General features: G+C 42.6%; 1 protein-coding gene across 1 annotated transcript; it reads left to right on the top strand.

Moving 5' to 3' along the window:
* The first annotated feature begins 1,905 nt into the window (after positions 1 to 1,905).
* Positions 1,906 to 19,769, top strand: LOC115126299 (transcription termination factor 1-like). Its single transcript, XM_029655909.2, has 11 exons — positions 1,906 to 1,979; positions 6,113 to 7,082; positions 7,347 to 7,474; positions 10,231 to 10,416; positions 10,557 to 10,638; positions 10,817 to 10,947; positions 11,086 to 11,281; positions 14,270 to 14,362; positions 16,876 to 16,941; positions 17,276 to 17,361; positions 17,717 to 19,769. Exons 2-11 carry the CDS (start codon positions 6,310 to 6,312, stop codon positions 17,863 to 17,865), a joined length of 1,890 nt encoding a protein of 629 aa, XP_029511769.2. The 5' UTR covers positions 1,906 to 1,979; positions 6,113 to 6,309; the 3' UTR covers positions 17,866 to 19,769.
* Positions 19,770 to 19,876: the final 107 nt, after the last annotated feature.

Raw genomic sequence — 19,876 nt, 5'->3', positions numbered from 1 at the left:
AACTCCATAACATATTCACTTGTCATATTTTACAGGTAGGAGCTTCAAGCCACTGTAGGTCAGTCATGCTGTGGGTTACAAATAAAGTGATGTGTTTAATACAGTTTTTTTTTTAAATTTAATTTGAAAGATAATGTTGTCATGATCAAAACATTACAAAGCATTATGGGAAATCTGCTGGTCTGCTGTTCACATCATTAGAAACAGGAATGATTCATAGTGCTGTTTTGGAATGTCTCTCAGGGTAATAAGAGACGGACTGATGTCTCCGATAGACTAGAACATCATCAAATATCTCCATCAATTTGTACAAGAATATAACTATAATAATATATAATATAATATAATATATACTATAATATACTATAATATATAATATTAATATTAATATATATAACTATGATATAATATTTATAATATAATAAATATATACTGAACCAAACCACCATACCATAACCTCACCTCCACCATGGGGCCCTCTGTTCACAATGTTGACATCAGCAAACCACCATACCATAACCTCACCTCCACCATGGGGCCCTCTGTTCACAATGTTGACATCAGCAAACCACCATACCATAACCTCACCTCCACCATGGGGCCCTCTGTTCACAATGTTGACATCAGCAAACCACCATACCATAACCTCACCTCCACCATGGGGCCCTCTGTTCACAATGTTGACATCAGCAAACCACCATACCATAACCTCACCTCCACCATGGGGCCCTCTGTTCACAATGTTGACATCAGCAAACCACCATACCATAACCTCACCTCCACCATGGGGCATTCTGTTCACAATGTTGACATCAGCAAACCACCATACCATAACCTCACCTCCACCATGGGGCCCTCTGTTCACAATGTTGACATCAGCAAACCACCATACCATAACCTCACCTCCACCATGGGGCACTGTGTTCACAATGTTGACATCCGCAAACCACCATACCATAACCTCACCTCCACCATGGGGCCCTCTGTTCACAATGTTGACATCAGCAAACCGCCATACCATAACCTCACCTCCACCATGGGGCCCTCTGTTCACAATGTTGACATTAGCAAACCACCATACCATAACCTCACCTCCACCATGGGGCCCTCTGTTCACAATGTTGACATTAGCAAACCGCTCGCCCACACAACGCCATTACACGTCTGCGGTTGTGAGACCGGTTGGACAAACTATTAAATTCTCGAAAAACAACGTTGGGTGCGGCTTATGGTAGAGAAATGAACATTAAATTATCTGGCAACAGCTCTGCTAGATATTACTGCAGTCGGCATGGCAATTGCTGCTCCCTCAAAACTTGAGACATCTGTGGCATTGTGTTGTGTGACAAAACTGCACATTTTAGAGTGGCCGTTTATTGCCCCCAGCACAAGGTGCACCTGTGTAATGATCATGCTGTTTAATCAGCTTCTTGACATGCCACACTTGTCAGTGGATGGATTATCTTGGCAAAGGAGAAACGCTCACTAACAGGAATGCAAACACATTTGTGAACACACTTTACATTAAAAAATATTTTTTTAAATTTAACCAGGCAAATTCTTATTTACAATAACGGCCTACCCCCGGCCAAACCCGGACGACGCTGGGCCAATTGTGCACCTCCCTATGGGACTCCCAATCACGGCCTTTATGAGGGACTACAGTGGCTGCATTCTCTGGTTTTAGTGCATGCTGTCACATCAGTCCCAAGCCACTGCAGATGTCAGGAGTCGCCTGTGTTATAATTTGTTGTCTATCAATTCAGTTAATCCAATACATGATCATACTAGATCACACTGTGTCTTTCCTCACATCGTAGTCATTTATTTATGTTATGAACTGGTGGGTCTGACTGTCCGTTATAGTAACACCCCGTCCACCTGGGGGCGCTGTGGTCTGCTGATGGGCTCGCCAGCCCTTAACGCGTCAAACAGAAGAAGGAAGCAATGGGGTTTAGTTTTCCCGTGTGTTCGGTCAGGTCAGTGCTTGTTTGTTTTTCTTTCCGAGAATAATCTCCAATTTGCTTATTTAGCTAGTAAAATAGAGTCTATCACGTGTAGTTAACAGGCCAGCTAACTAGCTAGTTGTGCTAATCATACGTGGAACGGTGTTTGTGCACGTGTGAACAAATGTTTATAACGTGTGCGCATGGGCGGCAGAGCAGAATTGGTCTGAAACTGCAAGAAACGACATTTAAAACACTTAAAAATATATGTTTATCATAACCATTACAGATAACAAGTCCTAATTGCTAATATATATTATTCCGTCAAAAGGTACCATTTAATATTGATCTATTGGAACCTTATTATCGACCTGATAAAGGCAGTAACCTCGGCAATGTGGAGCTTGTTTGTAGAAGTGGATGTGCAATGATAAAGCCTTGGTTGGTTCATTTAGCAGACACGCTCTTATTTCCAGAGCCCATCTCTCAGTCAAGACACCTATTCTATAGTAAAACCCATGATGTAATATAACAGATAAAATAGAAAGAAGATGCCATTGCGAAGTGATCCACATCTTGTGTGTGAAAGTTATTCTCAGTGATCATTTGAAACGGGGCTCAATTTGGCGAGTTTTTTTCAGTGTTGCAATCAAACATTTGTCTTTACAATATACAGATGTTTGATTTTGTTTATTCTACCTGTTATTTTGAATTTTGTAAATTAGTTTTGGACACGACATCTGTTTGGTGAGTAGGACTTGGCTTAATGATTCTGATTCAAATATGCTCGTTGTCTTTATCGAAACTGCATATTTTCAGAACCTATCGATGTTTAGGCAGGTTATAGCCAAGCCCTGGGCAAACCAATTCTAAATGGCTCTAGCAGTTCGTAAAGTAGACGAGATGCAATTATTCCCAAACTGCAGCTCGTTGTTGGAACACACCAGTCCATTTTTATTTATGTTGAAAACCGTTGTCATTTGGCAATAATGTAGCTGGTGTATCGCATCAGTTAGATACAGAGCCTTCAGAAAGTATTCAGACCCCTTGACTTTTCCCACATTTTGTTACATTACAGCCTTATTCTAAAATGGATTTTAAAAATCCCTCAATCTCCACACAATACCTCATAATGACAAAGCAAAAAAAAAGTTTTTGCAACTATATTAAACATTTTAAAAATATCACATTCAGTAGTCAGACCCTTTACTCAGTACTTTGTTGAAGCACCTTTGGCAGCGATTACAGCCTCTAGTCTTCTTGGGTATGACGCGACAAGCTTGGCACGTCTTTATTTGGGTAGTTTCTCCCATTCTTCTCTGCAGATCCTCTCAAGCTCTGTCAGGTTGGATGGGGAGCGTCGCTGCACAGCTATTTTCAGGTCTCTCCAGAGATGTTCGATCGGGTTCAAGTCCGGGCTCTGGCTGGGCCACTCAAGGACATTCAGAGACTTGTCCCGAAGCCACTCCTGCGATGACTTGGCTGTGTGGTTAGGGTCATTGTCCTGTTGGAAGGTGAACCTTCGCCCCCAGTCTGAGGTCCTGAGCGCTCTGGAGCAGGTTTTCATCAAGGATCTCTCTCTATTTTACTCCGTTCATCTTTCCCTCGATCCTGACTAGTCTCCCAGTCCCAGCCGCTGAAAAACATCCCCACAGCATGATTTTGTGGGAACAGGGAGCTTGCTGGTAGTTTGCTCGCTACTTAGCTCCCATGCCAATTTCACGTCTTTATAAACTAATACCCGAAGAACTAAGAAATATGAAGTTATTTCAGAATGAATGTTACCTGGTTAGCATATCATGCTCTGTGACATTGTTAGCTAGCTATCTCCAGTTAGATAATGCTCTGTGACATTGTTAGCTAGCTATCCCCAGTTAGATAATGCTTTGTGGCATTATGTTAGCTAGCTATCTCCAGTTAGATAATGCTCTGTGACATTGTTAGCTAGCTATCCCCAGTTAGATAATGCTTTGTGACATTATGTTAGCTAGCTATCCCCAGTTAGATAATGCTCTGTGACATTGTTAGCTAGCTATCCCCAGTCAGATAATGCTTTGTGACATTATGTTAGCTAGCTATCCCCAGTTAGATAATGCTTTGTGACATTATGTTAGCTAGCTCTCCCCAGTTAGATAATGCTTTGTGACATTATGTTAGCTAGCTATCTCCAGTTAGATAATGCTCTGTGACATTGTTAGCTAGCTATCCCCAGTTAGATAATGCTCTGTGACATTATGTTAGCTAGCTATCCCCAGTTAGATAATGCTCTGTGACATTATGTTAGCTAGCCATCCCCAGCTAGATAATGCTCTGTGACATTATGCTAGCTAGCTATCCCCAGTTAATGTGTTTTACACTTATTGCATCCATGCTTGTTGTGTTCTCCCGGGTTTACACTAGTTAGCACAGCCACAAAGTTTAAATATACATATTTTTCTTTATTTAAGGTTATGCTAAGGTATAGGCTTAGCAGTGTGGTTAATGTTATGGTTAGGTTTAAAATCACATTTCAAGAAGAGAAATTGTAAAAAAAATAGACTGTCTTTATGACTTTGTAGCTGTGATAACTAGTATGATCGGCTGCTTGTTCTAAATAGTATATTCTAAGATGTTCAAAACGGTGGTGGGCGGGAGGGTAGAACACCTTTCCGGTGGTCAGAACCATTCATCTCGAGGGGGGATAGAACACCTTTCCGGTGGTCAGAACCATTCATCTCGGGGGGGGGTAGAACACCTTTCCGGTGGTCAGAACCATTCATCTCGAGGGGGAGGGTAGAACACCTTTCCGGTGGTCAGAACCATTCATCTCGGGGGGGGAACACCTTTCCGGTGGGCAGAACCATTCATCTCGGGCGGGAGGGTAGAACACCTTCCGGTGGGCAGAACCATTCATCTCGGGGGAGGGTAGACCCATTCATCTCGAGGGGAGGGTAGAACACCTTTCCGGTGGTCAGAACCATTCATCTCAGGGGGGTAGAACACCTTTCCGGTGGGCAGAACCATTCATCTCGGGGGGTAGAACACCTTTCCGGTGGGCAGAACCATTCATCTCGGGGGAGGGTAGAACACCTTTCCGGTGGGCAGAACCATTCATCTCACCTTTCCGGTGGGGAACCATTCATCTCGAACACCTTTCCGGTGGGCAGAACCATTCATCTCGGGGGAACCATTCATCTCGGGGGGATAGAACACCTTTCCGGTGGGCAGAACCATTCATCTCGAGGGGGGATAGAACACCTTTCCGGTGGGCAGAACCATTCATCTCGAGGGGAGGGTAGAACACCTTTCCGGTGGGCAGAACCATTCATCTCGAGGGGAGGGTAGAACACCTTTCCGGTGGGCAGAACCATTCATCTCGAGGGGAGGGTAGAACACCTTTCCGGTGGGCAGAACCATTCATCTGGGGGGGGTAGAACACCTTTCCGGTGGGCAGAACCATTCATCTCGAGGGGGATAGAAACCATTCATCTCGGTTTCCGGTGCAGAACCATTCATCTCGAGGGGAGGGTAGAACACCTTTCCGGTGGGCAGAACCATTCATCGGGGGGGTAGAACACCTTTCCGGTGGGCAGAACCATTCATCTCAAGGGGGGATAGAACACCTTTCCGGTGGGCAGAACCATTCATCTCGGGGGGGAGGGTAGAACACCTTTCCGGTGGGCTGAACCATTCATCTGGGGGGGGAGGGTAGAACACCTTTCCGGTGGGCAGAACCATTCATCTCGAGGCGGGAGGGTAGAACACCTTTCCGGTGGGCAGAACCATTCATCTCGAGGGGGGAGGGGGTGCAAAATGCAATCTGATAATTATTTTATCATATATAAAATGGACAGTATCTATTTTAATACAGACTAGCTCAAAACATTACTAATTATTTGAAAATGACAAATTAGCCAATGGATTATGATCATTTTCTCCTCAGTGGGAGTACAAAAACATACCTATGTAACTGTTCCATTGTTCAGGCTTGTGTGTGTGTTTTGAAATACAATGCTGTGTGTAATCACGGGCTATTCTTTGGGTGCTGAAATCAATCGTTTTTGGTTACTTCGTTTGATTTGACATCGAAGCCCCAGTCTGCCTGCGCTAGTCGCCGATCAATTCCATGGTAAGTCGTAGAGTTAAGTTTAATCGGTTTAGTTTAATATTGTCTTTGTGTTTTATAGATTGAGCAAATCGGTTAAACAGCTGCCACCATGCCGGGGACGACAACACCCACAGAACTGGGCGACTGAGATTCCCTGTTTCCAACATCCCATCTTTTTACTTGAAAGACGTTCCTGAAACATTCTCATTTGTGGTAACTGACACAGTCGAGGGATGTGAACCTGAACATAAAGAGCAAACGGTGACAGAGTTGGACATGGTGGAGAAAGAGAGGAAGAAATGTAAGAAGCAAATGGAGGTACCAGATCCTGAGGAACGAACTGAAGAGAGAACTAAGAAAAAGTCAAACACTCTTCACACACAACGTGTGGGAGACGATGGAGTGACTGTTGCCGCGGAGAGGATGAGTAGCTGGAAGAAAAAGAGAACCCGTAATGACAGAGAGACAGAAGAGGGGATGGACAGTGGCCTCTCAGCGTCTGCAGTAGATGTCTCACATGTAAGGGTGCCCGTAGAGGCCATAAAGAGTAAGAAGAAGCTCAAGAACAGACAAACGAAGCTTGAAGAGGGAGCGGAAAGCCGTGAGACAGTTTTAAGATTAGCAGATAATCCTGAAATCATAGAACTGAACACTGAAGCGGTTGAGGGAGCGGAAAATGTGGTAACGAAGGTACAGAAGAACGAAAAAGAGAACAGGAAACGAAAGAAGGAAAAAGTTGGAGAGATTCAACTGAGCGTTTGTCCAGATAAAACCGAGCTCCCAGTTATTCTAGAACAAACTGGGAGAAAATGGAAAACAACGAGACTGAAAACCCAACCGGGTGGAGGGGCTGAAGAGGGCAGCAGGAGAAACAAGAGACAATGCTGCAGAGAGTCCGACACGGGAATGGACAGTGTCCCCTCTAAGTCAGATAACAGGACTCCTGATGCTGGCCCAGAATCTGAGACAGGGCAAGATGGCCTCCATACAACCATGGTTGAGACAAGCACCCAACGCCGCAGACGCATCCAGAGCGATAAAGCTCTAAGGTCAGTAGAAAGGAACCTCATACACTTGTTTTAAGAGTGATTCTAGCATATACTGAAGAGTGATTTTCCCCCTATTGGTGGTAGTGAACATAACCATTGACAGTAGGATTTGCTGGTGAAAACCAGACCTTTTGTGAATCATTGGGCTGTGTACCAGAGTTTCATCTGAAGCATCTCCCTGTACAGAGAGTCAACTCGGAGGTTTCAAAAACAGATGTTTTTAGATGATGTTATTGAGATATTTCTCCCCTCTCTGTGTTACAGTGAACACGAATGGAGGGCTATGATTGAGCTCAAAGAGTTTGTTCCCAATATTGCGTCTCGGCCTGTTAATAAGATCAGAGCGATGATCAAGTATGATCTCGATCGATTCAAGGAATTCCGAGGACAAGGTAGGTTTATTCTTTAATCCCTCATGGTGTTTATCGTAGGATGATGTAGCTAACGTAACATGCTACTGTGTTGAGAGATGTTTGAGAAATGTATTGACTTCTGCTCCCTTAACACATGAATCCATATTCAGTGTTTGGCCCGCTGACTAAATGTATTGTCATTTAGACCCAGTAGGTTAAACCAGGGCTCCAGACTGACATCATTTAGACCCAGTAGGTTAAACCAGGGCTCCAGGCTGACATCATTTAGACCCAGTAGGTTAAACCAGGGCTCCAGACTGACATCATTTAGACCCAGTAGGTTAAACCAGGGCTCCAGACTGACATCATTTAGACCCAGTAGGTTAAACCAGGGCTCCAGACTGACATCATTTAGACCCAGTAGGTTAAACCAGGGCTCCAGACTGACATCATTTAGACCCAGTAGGTTAAACCAGGGCTCCAGACTGACATCATTTAGACCCAATAGGTTAAACCAGGGCTCCAGACTGACATCATTTAGACCCAGTAGGTTAAACCAGGGCTCCAGGCTGACATCATTTAGACCCAGTAGGTTAAACCAGGGCTCCAGACTGACATCATTTAGACCCAGTAGGTTAAACCAGGGCTCCAGACTGACATCATTTAGACCCAGTAGGTTAAACCAGGGCTCCAGACTGACATCATTTAGACCCAGTAGGTTAAACCAGGGCTCCAGGCTGACATCATTTAGACCCAGTAGGTTAAACCAGGGCTCCAGACTGACATCATTTAGACCCAGTAGGTTAAACCAGGGCTCCAGACTGACATCATTTAGACCCAGTAGGTTAAACCAGGGCTCCAGACTGACATCATTTAGACCCAGTAGGTTAAACCAGGGCTCCAGACTGACATCATTTAGACCCAGTAGGTTAAACCAGGGCTCCAGACTGACATCATTTAGACCCAGTAGGTTAAACCAGGGCTCCAGGCTGACATCATTTAGACCCAGTAGGTTAAACCAGGGCTCCAGACTGACATCATTTAGACCCAGTAGGTTAAACCAGGGCTCCAGACTGACATCATTTAGACCCAGTAGGTTAAACCAGGGCTCCAGACTGACATCATTTAGACCCAGTAGGTTAAACCAGGGCTCCAGACTGACATCATTTAGACCCAGTAGGTTAAACCGGGGCTCCAGACTGACATCATTTAGACCCAGTAGGTTAAACCGGGGCTCCAGACTGACATCATTTAGACCCAGTAGGTTAAACCAGGGCTCCGGACTGACATCATTTAGACCCAGTAGGTTAAACCAGGGCTCCAGACTGACATCATTTAGACCCAGTAGGTTAAACCAGGGCTCCAGACTGACATCATTTAGACCCAGTAGGTTAAACCAGGGTAAGATTTAGACTTGGATGTGACAGTTACATTTATTTAATTTGTCTCGTTGGTGTGAGCTGCACAATCTACATCACCTGACTCAAAATGTCCTATTTTTGTAGGAGGCTGAAACCAGTGTTTGTTAACAATAATGTAATGGGAGTCTCAGTGCCTGTTCCGCTGGGGCCTGCTGCTGGACAAAAAGCAGTGGGTATTATTTTAAAGACATTGTGTTTTGAGTTTCCTCTTACTCAGGTGGTGGACTAGACACATAAATTAGCCTATGATATTAGGTCACTCATGCATTTTTTTTGGGTGCGACAAAATCATGGGCTGGTGCGACCAACTGAAAATGTACCCGTTTGGAGTCTGGAGCCCTAGGTTACCGCGTTAGTCTGGAGCCCTAGGTTACCGTGCTAGTCCGGCGCCCTTGGTTACCGTGCTAGTCTGGAGCCCTTGGTTACCGCGTTAGTCTGGAGCCCTTGGTTACCGCGTTAGTCTGGCGCCCTAGGTTACCGTGCTAGTCCGGCGCCCTTGGTTACCGTGCTAGTCTGGAGCCCTTGGTTACCGCGTTAGTCTGGCGCCCTAGGTTACCGCGTTAGTCTGGCGCCCTAGGTTACCGTGCTAGTCTGGAGCCCTAGGTTACCGTGCTAGTCTGGAGCCCTAGGTTACCGTGCTAGTCTGGAGCCCTAGGTTACCGTGCTAGTCTGGAGCCCTAGGTTACCGTGCTACCTGGAGCCCTAGGTTACCGTGCTAGTCTGGAGCCCTAGGTTACCTAGTCTGGAGCCCTAGGTTACTGCTAGTCTGGAGCCCTAGGTTACCGTGCTAGTCTGGAGCCCTAGGTTACCGTGCTAGTCTGGAGCCCTAGGTTACCGTGCTAGTCTGGAGCCCTAGGTTACCGTGCTAGTCTGGAGCCCTAGGTTACCGTGCTAGTCTGGAGCCCTAGGTTACCGTGCTAGTCTGGAGCCCTAGGTTACCGTGCTAGTCTGGAGCCCTTGGTTACCGTGCTGGTCTGGAGCCCGAAGTTACCGTACTAGTCCGGCACCCTTGGTTACCGTGCTAGACTGGAGCCCTTGGTTACCGTGCTAGACTGGAGCCCTTGGTTACCGTGCTAGACTGGAGCCCTTGGTTACCGTGCTAGACTGGAGCCCTTGGTTACCGTGCTAGACTGGAGCCCTTGGTTACCGTGCTAGACTGGAGCCCTTGGTTACCGTGCTAGACTGGAGCCCTTGGTTACCGTGCTAGTCCGGCGCCCTTGGTTACCGTGCTAGACTGGAGCCCTTGGTTACCGTGCTAGACTGTTACCGTGCTAGACTGGAGCCCTTGGTTACCGTGCTAGTCTGGAGCCCTTGGTTACCGTGCTAGTCCGGAGCCCGAAGTTAAGACTCTGTGGAATCTTCTGTCTTTTCCAGGCATTTCCCTGCGAACTGGACGATACAGCGCACAGGAGAACAGACAACTCATGAGGAACATAAACGACTTCCTGGCTCTCACAGGGATTGAGAACGCCGCTAAACTCTTCCATACGAAGCGCTTCAGAGACGAACTGTCTTTTATCCAGAGGCTGAAGAGTCATCACAGATTCCCTGCGAGAATAGGTACGTTGACTTCTAGCCAGCTTCATAATGATAACTAGTCCACATTTATATCCCGGTCTTTACTATTGTCTACAGTGCTAAATAGGCATGCTAAGGGATTTCCCTGAAAACTGATCTGCCCTCTCCCTAACCTGTTCCAGCTGAAGGAATCCCGAGGTCTTGGCATAAGATCTATACTCGTGGTGGGAGGAAAATGTTTGATGGCAGCAGTTACAAGGGCCGGTAAGACTGGGCTAGTTACTTTAAGGAACTGACAACGGCAATAATGGGCTTTGACTGTGTACAAAAGTATAGTGATGTTGAATTGGAACTAACCAACTGTGCCGTTTTTTCCTGACGTGAAGCTCGTTGTACTGGGCTGTTACAGACTTATTACTTGAATGTTTCTCTGAATTTTTAGACGAAGGTTCAGCGAAGATGAACTTTACTCTTTGAAAAAACTGCAGACGATGCACGGCAACAATTGGGTGAAGATCTCACAGTTGACTGGCCGGAGTGAAACGCCCCTTAGGAAACGGTTTTCACAGATGTGTAAGTCATCGGGAACTTTAATTAAATATAATGACTCTTGCTCCTTGCCTGACATCCTGCTTCACTACTTTCTGGGCCATTTTATTACCAGCGTTTGTCTGAACAACGTTCCCGCTTTGTTTGATGTGTGTTTTTCAGTCGCAAACTTAGGTTCTTGGGGCGAGGAAGAACTGAAGAGACTAATGGAAGCTGTGCGAGACCACCTGCTGGGACAGGTGGAGCCTGGCAGAGGGCCTGCCACCGTCAGGAAAGACCAGCTGTACAAAAACATCCCCTGGACAGTTGTATGCCGGAGGGTTAAGACACGCCACCGGGACCAGTGTCGAATGAAATGGTGTGTAGTACAGAGTTTCATGGGTAACTGTTGCAAAAAAAAGAAAAAAAATGGCCGACTGTAGTGGAAATTCCCTCTATTTATCAAATCATGGGAGCAAACCACACACACACACACGTCAGAGTTAGTTATAAAAGTCCATCTTTAATTATATGAGCTCTTATCACAATCCTGTGACTCTCAGATACATTCAGTGTCTCCCAGTGAATTCTCTGAGAGCCCCCTTACAATGCAACTGAGTTCCTTTAATAGCAAAGACACCCATAGTCAGACAGCATAGACATAATTCATCGTTCAGCTTTGTCTCCTTTCCCAAAAACCCCAGAACCATAAACCAATCCTCCATATCAACAGGCATATATCAAATTGTCATTTAGATACAACCAACTCTAAATACAAACTCCTGGACAAACTCACGGAGAGGAGAGTGACCCTACAGGTCAACAAAGAGAGAGCATAGAATGATTCTAGACACTGCAACCCCTCCTTTCCCCACTGGGAAAGTTAGGGAGTATAAGATATGTTTACACATGATGACACTTTGACCTCTCCCCTCTCATGTGGCCCATGCAACTTAGTCCTGACATAGAACAGATAACTGCCAATGGCCCACCACTATAGTACAACAAAATACATTCTTATGAGAAATAACTTACACACATTTGATGAATATTAAATATCTTACAAATGTTACCAACAAATTCTGATAATTCCACGACACCGACGTTTTCACAGTGAAAAATAATTATGCAAAGTGCAGAAATTACCGTATAAATGCATTATGATCTTCCAGGGTGATTTAATTTGGAACTTTTCTTCAACAATGTGTTTTATGATGAAGTTGGTATTCATGTATCGCTCACTGATCTTTCATGGACAGACTGTAAACATAAATTGTACAGCCAAGACAATGCAGGAGTGGATTCGGTGCTCCCCATCCAACCTGACAAAGACCTTAAGCACACAGCCAAGACAACGCATCCAACCTGGACAAAGACCTTAAGGAAGACAACGCAGGAGTTCGGTGCTCCCCATCCAACCTGACAAAGACCTTAAGCACACAGCCAAGACAACGCAGCCCAACCTGAGACAACGCAGGAGTGGATTCGGTGCTCCCCATCCAACCTGACAAAGACCTTAAGCACACAGCCAAGACAACGCAGGAGTGGATTCGGTGCTCCCCATCCAACCTGACAAAGACCTTAAGCACACAGCCAAGACAATGCAGGAGTGGATTCGGTGCTCCCCATCCAACCTGACAAAGACCTTAAGCACACAGCTAAGACATCCATGACAAAGACCTTAAGCACACAGCCAAGTGGATTCGGTGCTCCCCATCCAACCTGACAAAGACCTTAAGCACACAGCCAAGACAATGCAGGAGTGGATTCGGTGCTCCCCATCCAACCTGACAAAGACCTTAAGCACACAGCCAAGACAATGCAGGAGTGGATTCGGTGCTCCCCATCCAACCTGACAAAGACCTTAAGCACACAATGCAGGAGCCCAAGACAATGCCAGACAATGAGGAGTGGATTCGGTGCTCCCCATCCAACCTGACAAAGACCTTAAGCACACAGCCAAGACAAAGACCTTAAGCACGCAGGAGTGGATTCGGTGCTCCCCATCCAACCTGACAAAGACCTTAAGCACACAGCCAAGACAACGCAGGAGTGGATCCCCATCCAACCTGACAAAGACCTTAAGCACACAGCCAAGACAACGCAGGAGTGGATTCGGTGCTCCCCATCCAACCTGACAAAGACCTTAAGCACACAGCCAAGACAATGCAGGAGTGGATTCGGTGCTCCCCATCCAACCTGACAAAGACCTTAAGCACACAGCCAAGACAATGCAGGAGTGGATTCGGTGCTCCCCATCCAACCTGACAAAGACCTTAAGCACACAGCCAAGACAATATTACTCTTTAGCCAGCTGGCCAGCATGACAATATTACTCTTTAGCCAGCTGGCCAGCATGACAATATTACTCTTTAGCCAGCTGGCCAGCATGACAATATTACTCTTTAGCCAGCTGGCCAGCATGACAATATTACTCTTTAGCCAGTTGGCCAGCATGACAATATTACTCTTTAGCCAGTTGGCCAGCATGACAATATTACTCTTTAGCCAGCTGGCCAGCATGACAATATTACTCTTTTGCCAGTTGGCCAGCATGACAATATTACTCTTTAGCCAGTTGGCCAGCATGACAATATTACTCTTTAGCCAGCTGGCCAGCATGACAATATTACTCTTTAGCCAGTTGGCCAGCATGACAATATTACTCTTTAGCCAGCTGGCCAGCATGACAATATTACTCTTTTGCCAGTTGGCCAGCATGACAATATTACTCTTTAGCCAGTTGGCCAGCATGACAATATTACTCTTTAGCCAGCTGGCCAGCATGACAATATTACTCTTTAGCCAGTTGGCCAGCATGACAATATTACTCTTTAGCCAGCTGGCCAGCATGACAATATTACTCTTTTGCCAGTTGGCCAGCATGACAATATTACTCTTTAGCCAGTTGGCCAGCATGACAATATTACTCTTTAGCCAGTTGGCCAGCATGACAATATTACTCTTTAGCCAGTTGGCCAGCATGACAATATTACTCTTTAGCCAGCTGGCCAGCATGACAATATTACTCTTTAGCCAGCTGGCCAGCATGACAATATTACTCTTTTGCCAGTCAACCTTATGGAATAGGCACTGTTAAGATTCTATGTTACTTATGTTAAACAGGGAAATGATCAGAAATGATTATATCGTACACAGTGTTAGTTGTTAGTTAGCCCAAATGAATTGCTCGCTAAACTCTAGTTAAATAGTCGTCTCCTTTTATAACTCAAATTGTTATTTTTTGCACGTTGCACAATTCTTCCACTTTGACAATGTCGTCCCTGGTTTTGTTTCCACAAGCGTTCAGATTCAGAACATTGTCTTTTGAGGCAGCGGCTGTACCTTCTCTTCTCTCTGTTCCCAGGTTGGGTGTTATGGCATACAAAATGGCACACGGACAACCAGCATTCAGTGGAGGTGTGAAAACCTTAAAGGCTAAAGTGGATTTGATCAAAGCGTGAGTTTTTGTGAAGATTTTTTAAATTCAATATATGTAGAATTATAACATATATATATAATAATATATGCTATTGTAGAATTGTTTAGTTTTATTTTCTTTGGAAGATTTATTAACCCAGTGACTTATTAATGTGGTGTAATATGATTTATTAACCCAGTGACTTATTAATGTGGTGTAATATGATTTATTAACCCAGTGACTTATTAATGTGGTGTAATATGATTTATTAACCCAGTGACTTATTAATGTGGTGTAATATGATTTATTAACCCAGTGACTTATTAATGTGGTGTAATATGATTTATTAACCCAGTCTAGTGACTTATTAATGTGGTGTAATATGATTTATTAACCCAGTGACTTATTAATGTGGTGTAATATGATTTATTAACCCAGTCTAGTGACTTATTAATGTGGTGTAATATGATTTATTAACCCAGTCTAGTGACTTATTAATGTGGTGTAATATGATTTATTAACCCAGTCTAGTGACTTATTAATGTGGTGTAATATGATTTATTAACCCAGTCTGGTGACTTATTAATGTGGTGTAATATGATTTATTAACCCAGTCTAGTGACTTATTAATGACTTATTAATGTGGTGTAATATGATTTATTAACCCAGTCTAGTGACTTATTAATGTGGTGTAATATGATTTATTAACCCAGTCTAGTGACTTATTAATGTGGTGTAATATGATTTATTAACCCAGTGACTTATTAATGTGGTGTAATATGATTTATTAACCCAGTCTAGTGACTTATTAATGTGGTGTAATATGATTTATTAACCCAGTGACTTATTAATGTGGTGTAATATGATTTATTAACCCAGTGACTTATTAATGTGGTGTAATATGATTTATTAACCCAGTGACTTATTAATGTGGTGTAATATGATTTATTAACCCAGTCTAGTGACTTATTAATGTGGTGTAATATGATTTATTAACCCAGTGACTTATTAATGTGGTGTAATATGATTTATTAACCCAGTGACTTATTAATGTGGTGTAATATGATTTATTAACCCAGTCTGGTGACTTATTAATGTGGTGTAATATGATTTATTAACCCAGTCTAGTGACTTATTAATGTGGTGTAATATGATTTATTAACCCAGTCTGGTGACTTATTAATGTGGTGTAATATGATTTATTAACCCAGTGACTTATTAATGTGGTGTAATATGATTTATTAACCCAGTGACTTATTAATGTGGTGTAATATGATTTATTAACCCAGTGACTTATTAATGTGGTGTAATATGATTTATTAACCCAGTGACTTATTAATGTGGTGTAATATGATTTATTAACCCAGTGACTTATTAATGTGGTGTAATATGATTTATTAACCCAGTGACTTATTAATGTGGTGTAATATGATTTATTAACCCAGTGACTTATTAATGTGGTGTAATATGATTTATTAACCCAGTGACTTATTAATGTGGTGTAATATGATTTATTAACCCAGTGACTTATTAATGTGGTGTAATATGATTTATTAACCCAGTGACTTATTAATGTGGTGACTTTATTAACCCAGTGTGGTGTAATATGATTTATTAACCCAGTGACTTATTAATGTGGTGTAATATGATTTATTAACCCAGTGACTTATTAATGTGGTGTAATATGATTTATTAACCCAGTGACTTATTAATGTGGTGTAATATGATTTATTAACCCAGTGACTTATTAATGTGGATTTATTAACTTATTAATGTGAATATGAATTTTTATTAACCCAGTGACTTATTAATGTGGTGTAATATGATTTATTAACCCAGTCTGGTGACTTATTAATGTGGTGTAATATGATTTATTAACCCAGTCTGGTGACTTATTAATGTGGTGTAATATGATTTATTAACCCAGTCTAGTGGCTTATTATCATAGTATATACCATCTGCGTTACCGTTCTGCGTAGTCCTGATTTACAGGGCCAATGGAAGTCTTTTGTTCCTGGTATAATGGCATATGAAACTGGCATGGTCTTGTTCTTGGTATAATGGCATATGAAACTGGCATGGTCTTGTTCCTGGTATAATGGCATATGAAACTGGCATGGTCTTGTTCTTGGTATAATGGCATATGAAACTGGCATGGTCTTGTTCTTGGTATAATGGCATATGAAACTGGCATGGTCTTGTTCCTGGTATAATGGCATATGAAACTGGCATGGTCTTGTTCTTGGTATAATGGCATATGAAACTGGCATGGTCTTGTTCCTGGTATAATGGCATATGAAACTGGCATGGTCTTGTTCTTGGTATAATGGCATATGAAACTGGCATGGTCTTGTTCTTGGTATAATGGCATATGAAACTGGCATGGTCTTGTTCTTGGTATAATGGCATATGAAACTGGCATGGTCTTGTTCCTGGTATAATGGCATATGAAACTGGCATGGTCTTGTTCTTGGTATAATGGCATATGAAACTGCCATGGTCAACCATTTTTATTTTGCCAATGTTGATTGAATGTCATTTTGACCTTTCAGGTTGAACGCAATGCAGGTGGAAGATGCCTCAGATGTTGACTGGGAAGAAATCGCTCACACAATTGGGTAAGAGGTTATTATTATACACAGATTATACTTTGTTTTAGACAATGTTGCATTTTTATTATTAATAACATTTTCTCTGACAGAGGTCTGTAATTATGTTCGTATTTACGTTTCGATTCTCAAACCTCTTAACACAACACAGATGTTTTAACTGTCTACAAACTCGGTCGTTAATCGTCAAAGAAAGGGTTTCTGTACAGTAGAGGCTCAGCCTTGGCCAAATGTTTCCTACCTTCTAGGAGTGAGGAGTACAACAGCACATGGCAGGGTCGTTGTGGTTTATGTGTGTGGGAATGCTATGCTATCTGCTAACCTTTCTTTTCCTGTTTTAAAGGGGAGTTACTCCTTGCTACGTACAGATGCACTACCACAAGCTGAAAGTAGCCAAAGTGCCGTTGCGTCAGAGCATGTCTTTCTGTGGTAAGCTGCTGTCATACCACACATTTGTTTTAGATTGAAGGTATGCGTTTAGAATAGTTGAGTCACTATGATCAGTGTTCCGGTGACATCACTTCCAAGGGACAGGAAGTATAAGCTAGCTCCGTCTTGACTTGCATGTTTTTAACCTCCTTATTCATCTCCAGCACTATACAAGTCTACATATGTGTAAATTATGTTTCTACATTCGGAAAAGAGATGAAAACCTCCTAAGAAAATGTAATGTGTGATCACATGTAAAACCACTGATTGGCCTCCCCCCCTTCAAATATAACGATGCTTCGAGGATGAATCTTGTTGTTTGCTGGACACATGTACTCATGTATTTTACTTTCAGAGACCATTGATTTCCTGTACAGTAGTGTTCTGCCCAAGTTTGAAGAGCTCCTCCGACGCAGTCAGACCGAGTCAGGGGACACCGAGTCCAGAGAAGATCCACAAGAGCACTTCCTGCTCTCAGAGATCTTTGAAGATGAGGACGACTGAGATTATTACGGCGAGGTTCAGAACAGTTGATTATCAATCTTTCTTTTTTTTTTATCTCTGCGAGCTTTATATATTTTGGATGTATTTTAAAGGCAGATTTTGAAAAGAGTAGTTTGGATGTAGATGGTGAAAATCTATTGGACGATACTGAAAATGCTGGTCAGGAGTTTTTCCTTTTTCTGACATTCACCGATAAAGATGGATACTTTGTTAACATTAGACATGATAACATCCTCAGGGGCTGATCATTTGGAGCCTGGTCTGCTGTAGTGTGCAGCCACCCCTTATTGCTGGATCAGTAGCCAACATTGTTTATGTAACATTGTTATCAGGAAGTATTCCAAAAGCATGGAAATCTGTAGTAGTATGACGTAGACATCTATCACTCCATTAGGGTGGGGATACAAATGATCTTGACAACTTTTCAAGACGAACTTGTTTTAACTAAGATTCTTGAATCCTTGAATAATGTACAACTTTGTTCCTTTTTTATCTGACAATTATATTCTTAATAGTAACCAATTAGGGTTTAGGCCTGGGCATGGTACTACCACACCAACCACGCTAGTTGTTAATGATCTTGTCAATGCCTTGGATGCTAAAAAGATCTGTGCTGCCTTGTTTATTGACCTGTCAAAGATGTTCAACACTGTTGATCATTCTGTTTTTACTGAAGAAATTATCAAGAGTCGGCTTGGGGTATATACAGCCTGTTTATGGTTTCAGAATTATGTTCGTGACAGAACTCAGGCCATCTTGATAGACGGGGTTAAATCTGAATTTCCTGAGATTCAAAAAGGTGTTCCTCAGGGTTCTACTTTGGGTCCATTATTGTTCACTTTGTATATTAAAGACATAGGAAACACTGTTCATACTTGTAACATTCATCTCTATGACACCGTGTTGTGTTCCTGTGCCACCTCAGTGCAGCAGGCCGTTCGTGAACTTCAGCATGACTTTGATCCCGTTCTGAAATCACTTACAGATCTTAAATTAGTGTTAAATACAAGTAAAAACCAAGCTCATGCTGTTCTCTAGGTCACAAAGGACCTGCATATTTGCGCTATAAATGGAGCCGAAATTAAGCTAGTTTCTCAATATAAGTACCTGGGTGTCTGGATTGATGACGAGTTGTCCTTCCTAACGGATATAGAAAATTTGACTTAGAATCTAAGATCCAAGATATCTAAATAAATCACGCCTTAGTATTAAAAACAGGAGAAAGATTGTTCAAACCAACGCTTCTCCCTGTATTGGATTTCTGTGATATTCTTTTACAGGCAACGTCTGTTTTTAAAACCCTAGGATGCTGTCATTCAGCAACACGTTTTATCACAGGGGACCATTTTAGGACTCATCATTGTAGTCTGTATACAATGTGGGATGGACCTCTCTGTCTGTAAGAAGAGAGTATTCTCATTTATTTACAAAGCGATCTGACAAACTTTATATGTAACTTCATTAAGTTAAGCGTCACAAGCTGCCACATGAATGGATAACACTGGAGATCCCTTCAGTTTCCACAGGAATGGATAACACTGGAGATCCCTTCAGTTTCCACAGGAATGGATAACACTGGAGATCCCTTCAGTTTCCACAGATTTTGGGGGAAAAAACGGCTTTGTTTTATTTGCCCCTAATTTGTGTAACGTTTTGCAGAGTTCACTGTAAGTTAGATGTTCTGGTGCCACTCAGGCAGTTTACATCATTGATTTAGGACCTCTATGTAGTTGAATGGGATTGCTTTTATTTTTTGTTTATTGTGTGTTGAATTAGATTTTATACATGTATGTTTTAGTATGCTTTTTTTTATTGTAATGTGTACAGGGCTCTCTTGTAAATATATATTATCTTTTTAATCTCAATCTGTTCTGAAGGTTAAATAAAAAATACATGTGGATTTATTTTTTAGATTTCCTGTGTTAATCTGTTGGTTGGACGATGGTCATAGAGTGACACAGATGTGCTCCTATAATTTGGATAAGAGTTGTGTAATGATTAGATTAAATAA

This window comes from Oncorhynchus nerka, linkage group LG6, assembly GCF_034236695.1.
Source record: "Oncorhynchus nerka isolate Pitt River linkage group LG6, Oner_Uvic_2.0, whole genome shotgun sequence".
Lineage (NCBI taxonomy): Eukaryota > Metazoa > Chordata > Actinopteri > Salmoniformes > Salmonidae > Oncorhynchus > Oncorhynchus nerka.
This window is presented reverse-complemented; position numbering and strand designations above follow the sequence as displayed.

Excerpts from the sequence above, each read along its gene's own strand:
- LOC115126299 (XM_029655909.2), top strand. The coding sequence starts at position 6,310 with ATGGTGGAGAAAGAGAGGAAGAAATGTAAGAAGCAAATGGAGGTACCA. Across the intron at positions 7,475-10,230 it reads CAAGGAATTCCGAGGACAAG|GCATTTCCCTGCGAACTGGA; the intron begins GTAGGTTTATTC and ends TGTCTTTTCCAG. Across the intron at positions 17,362-17,716 it reads TCAGAGCATGTCTTTCTGTG|AGACCATTGATTTCCTGTAC; the intron begins GTAAGCTGCTGT and ends TTTTACTTTCAG.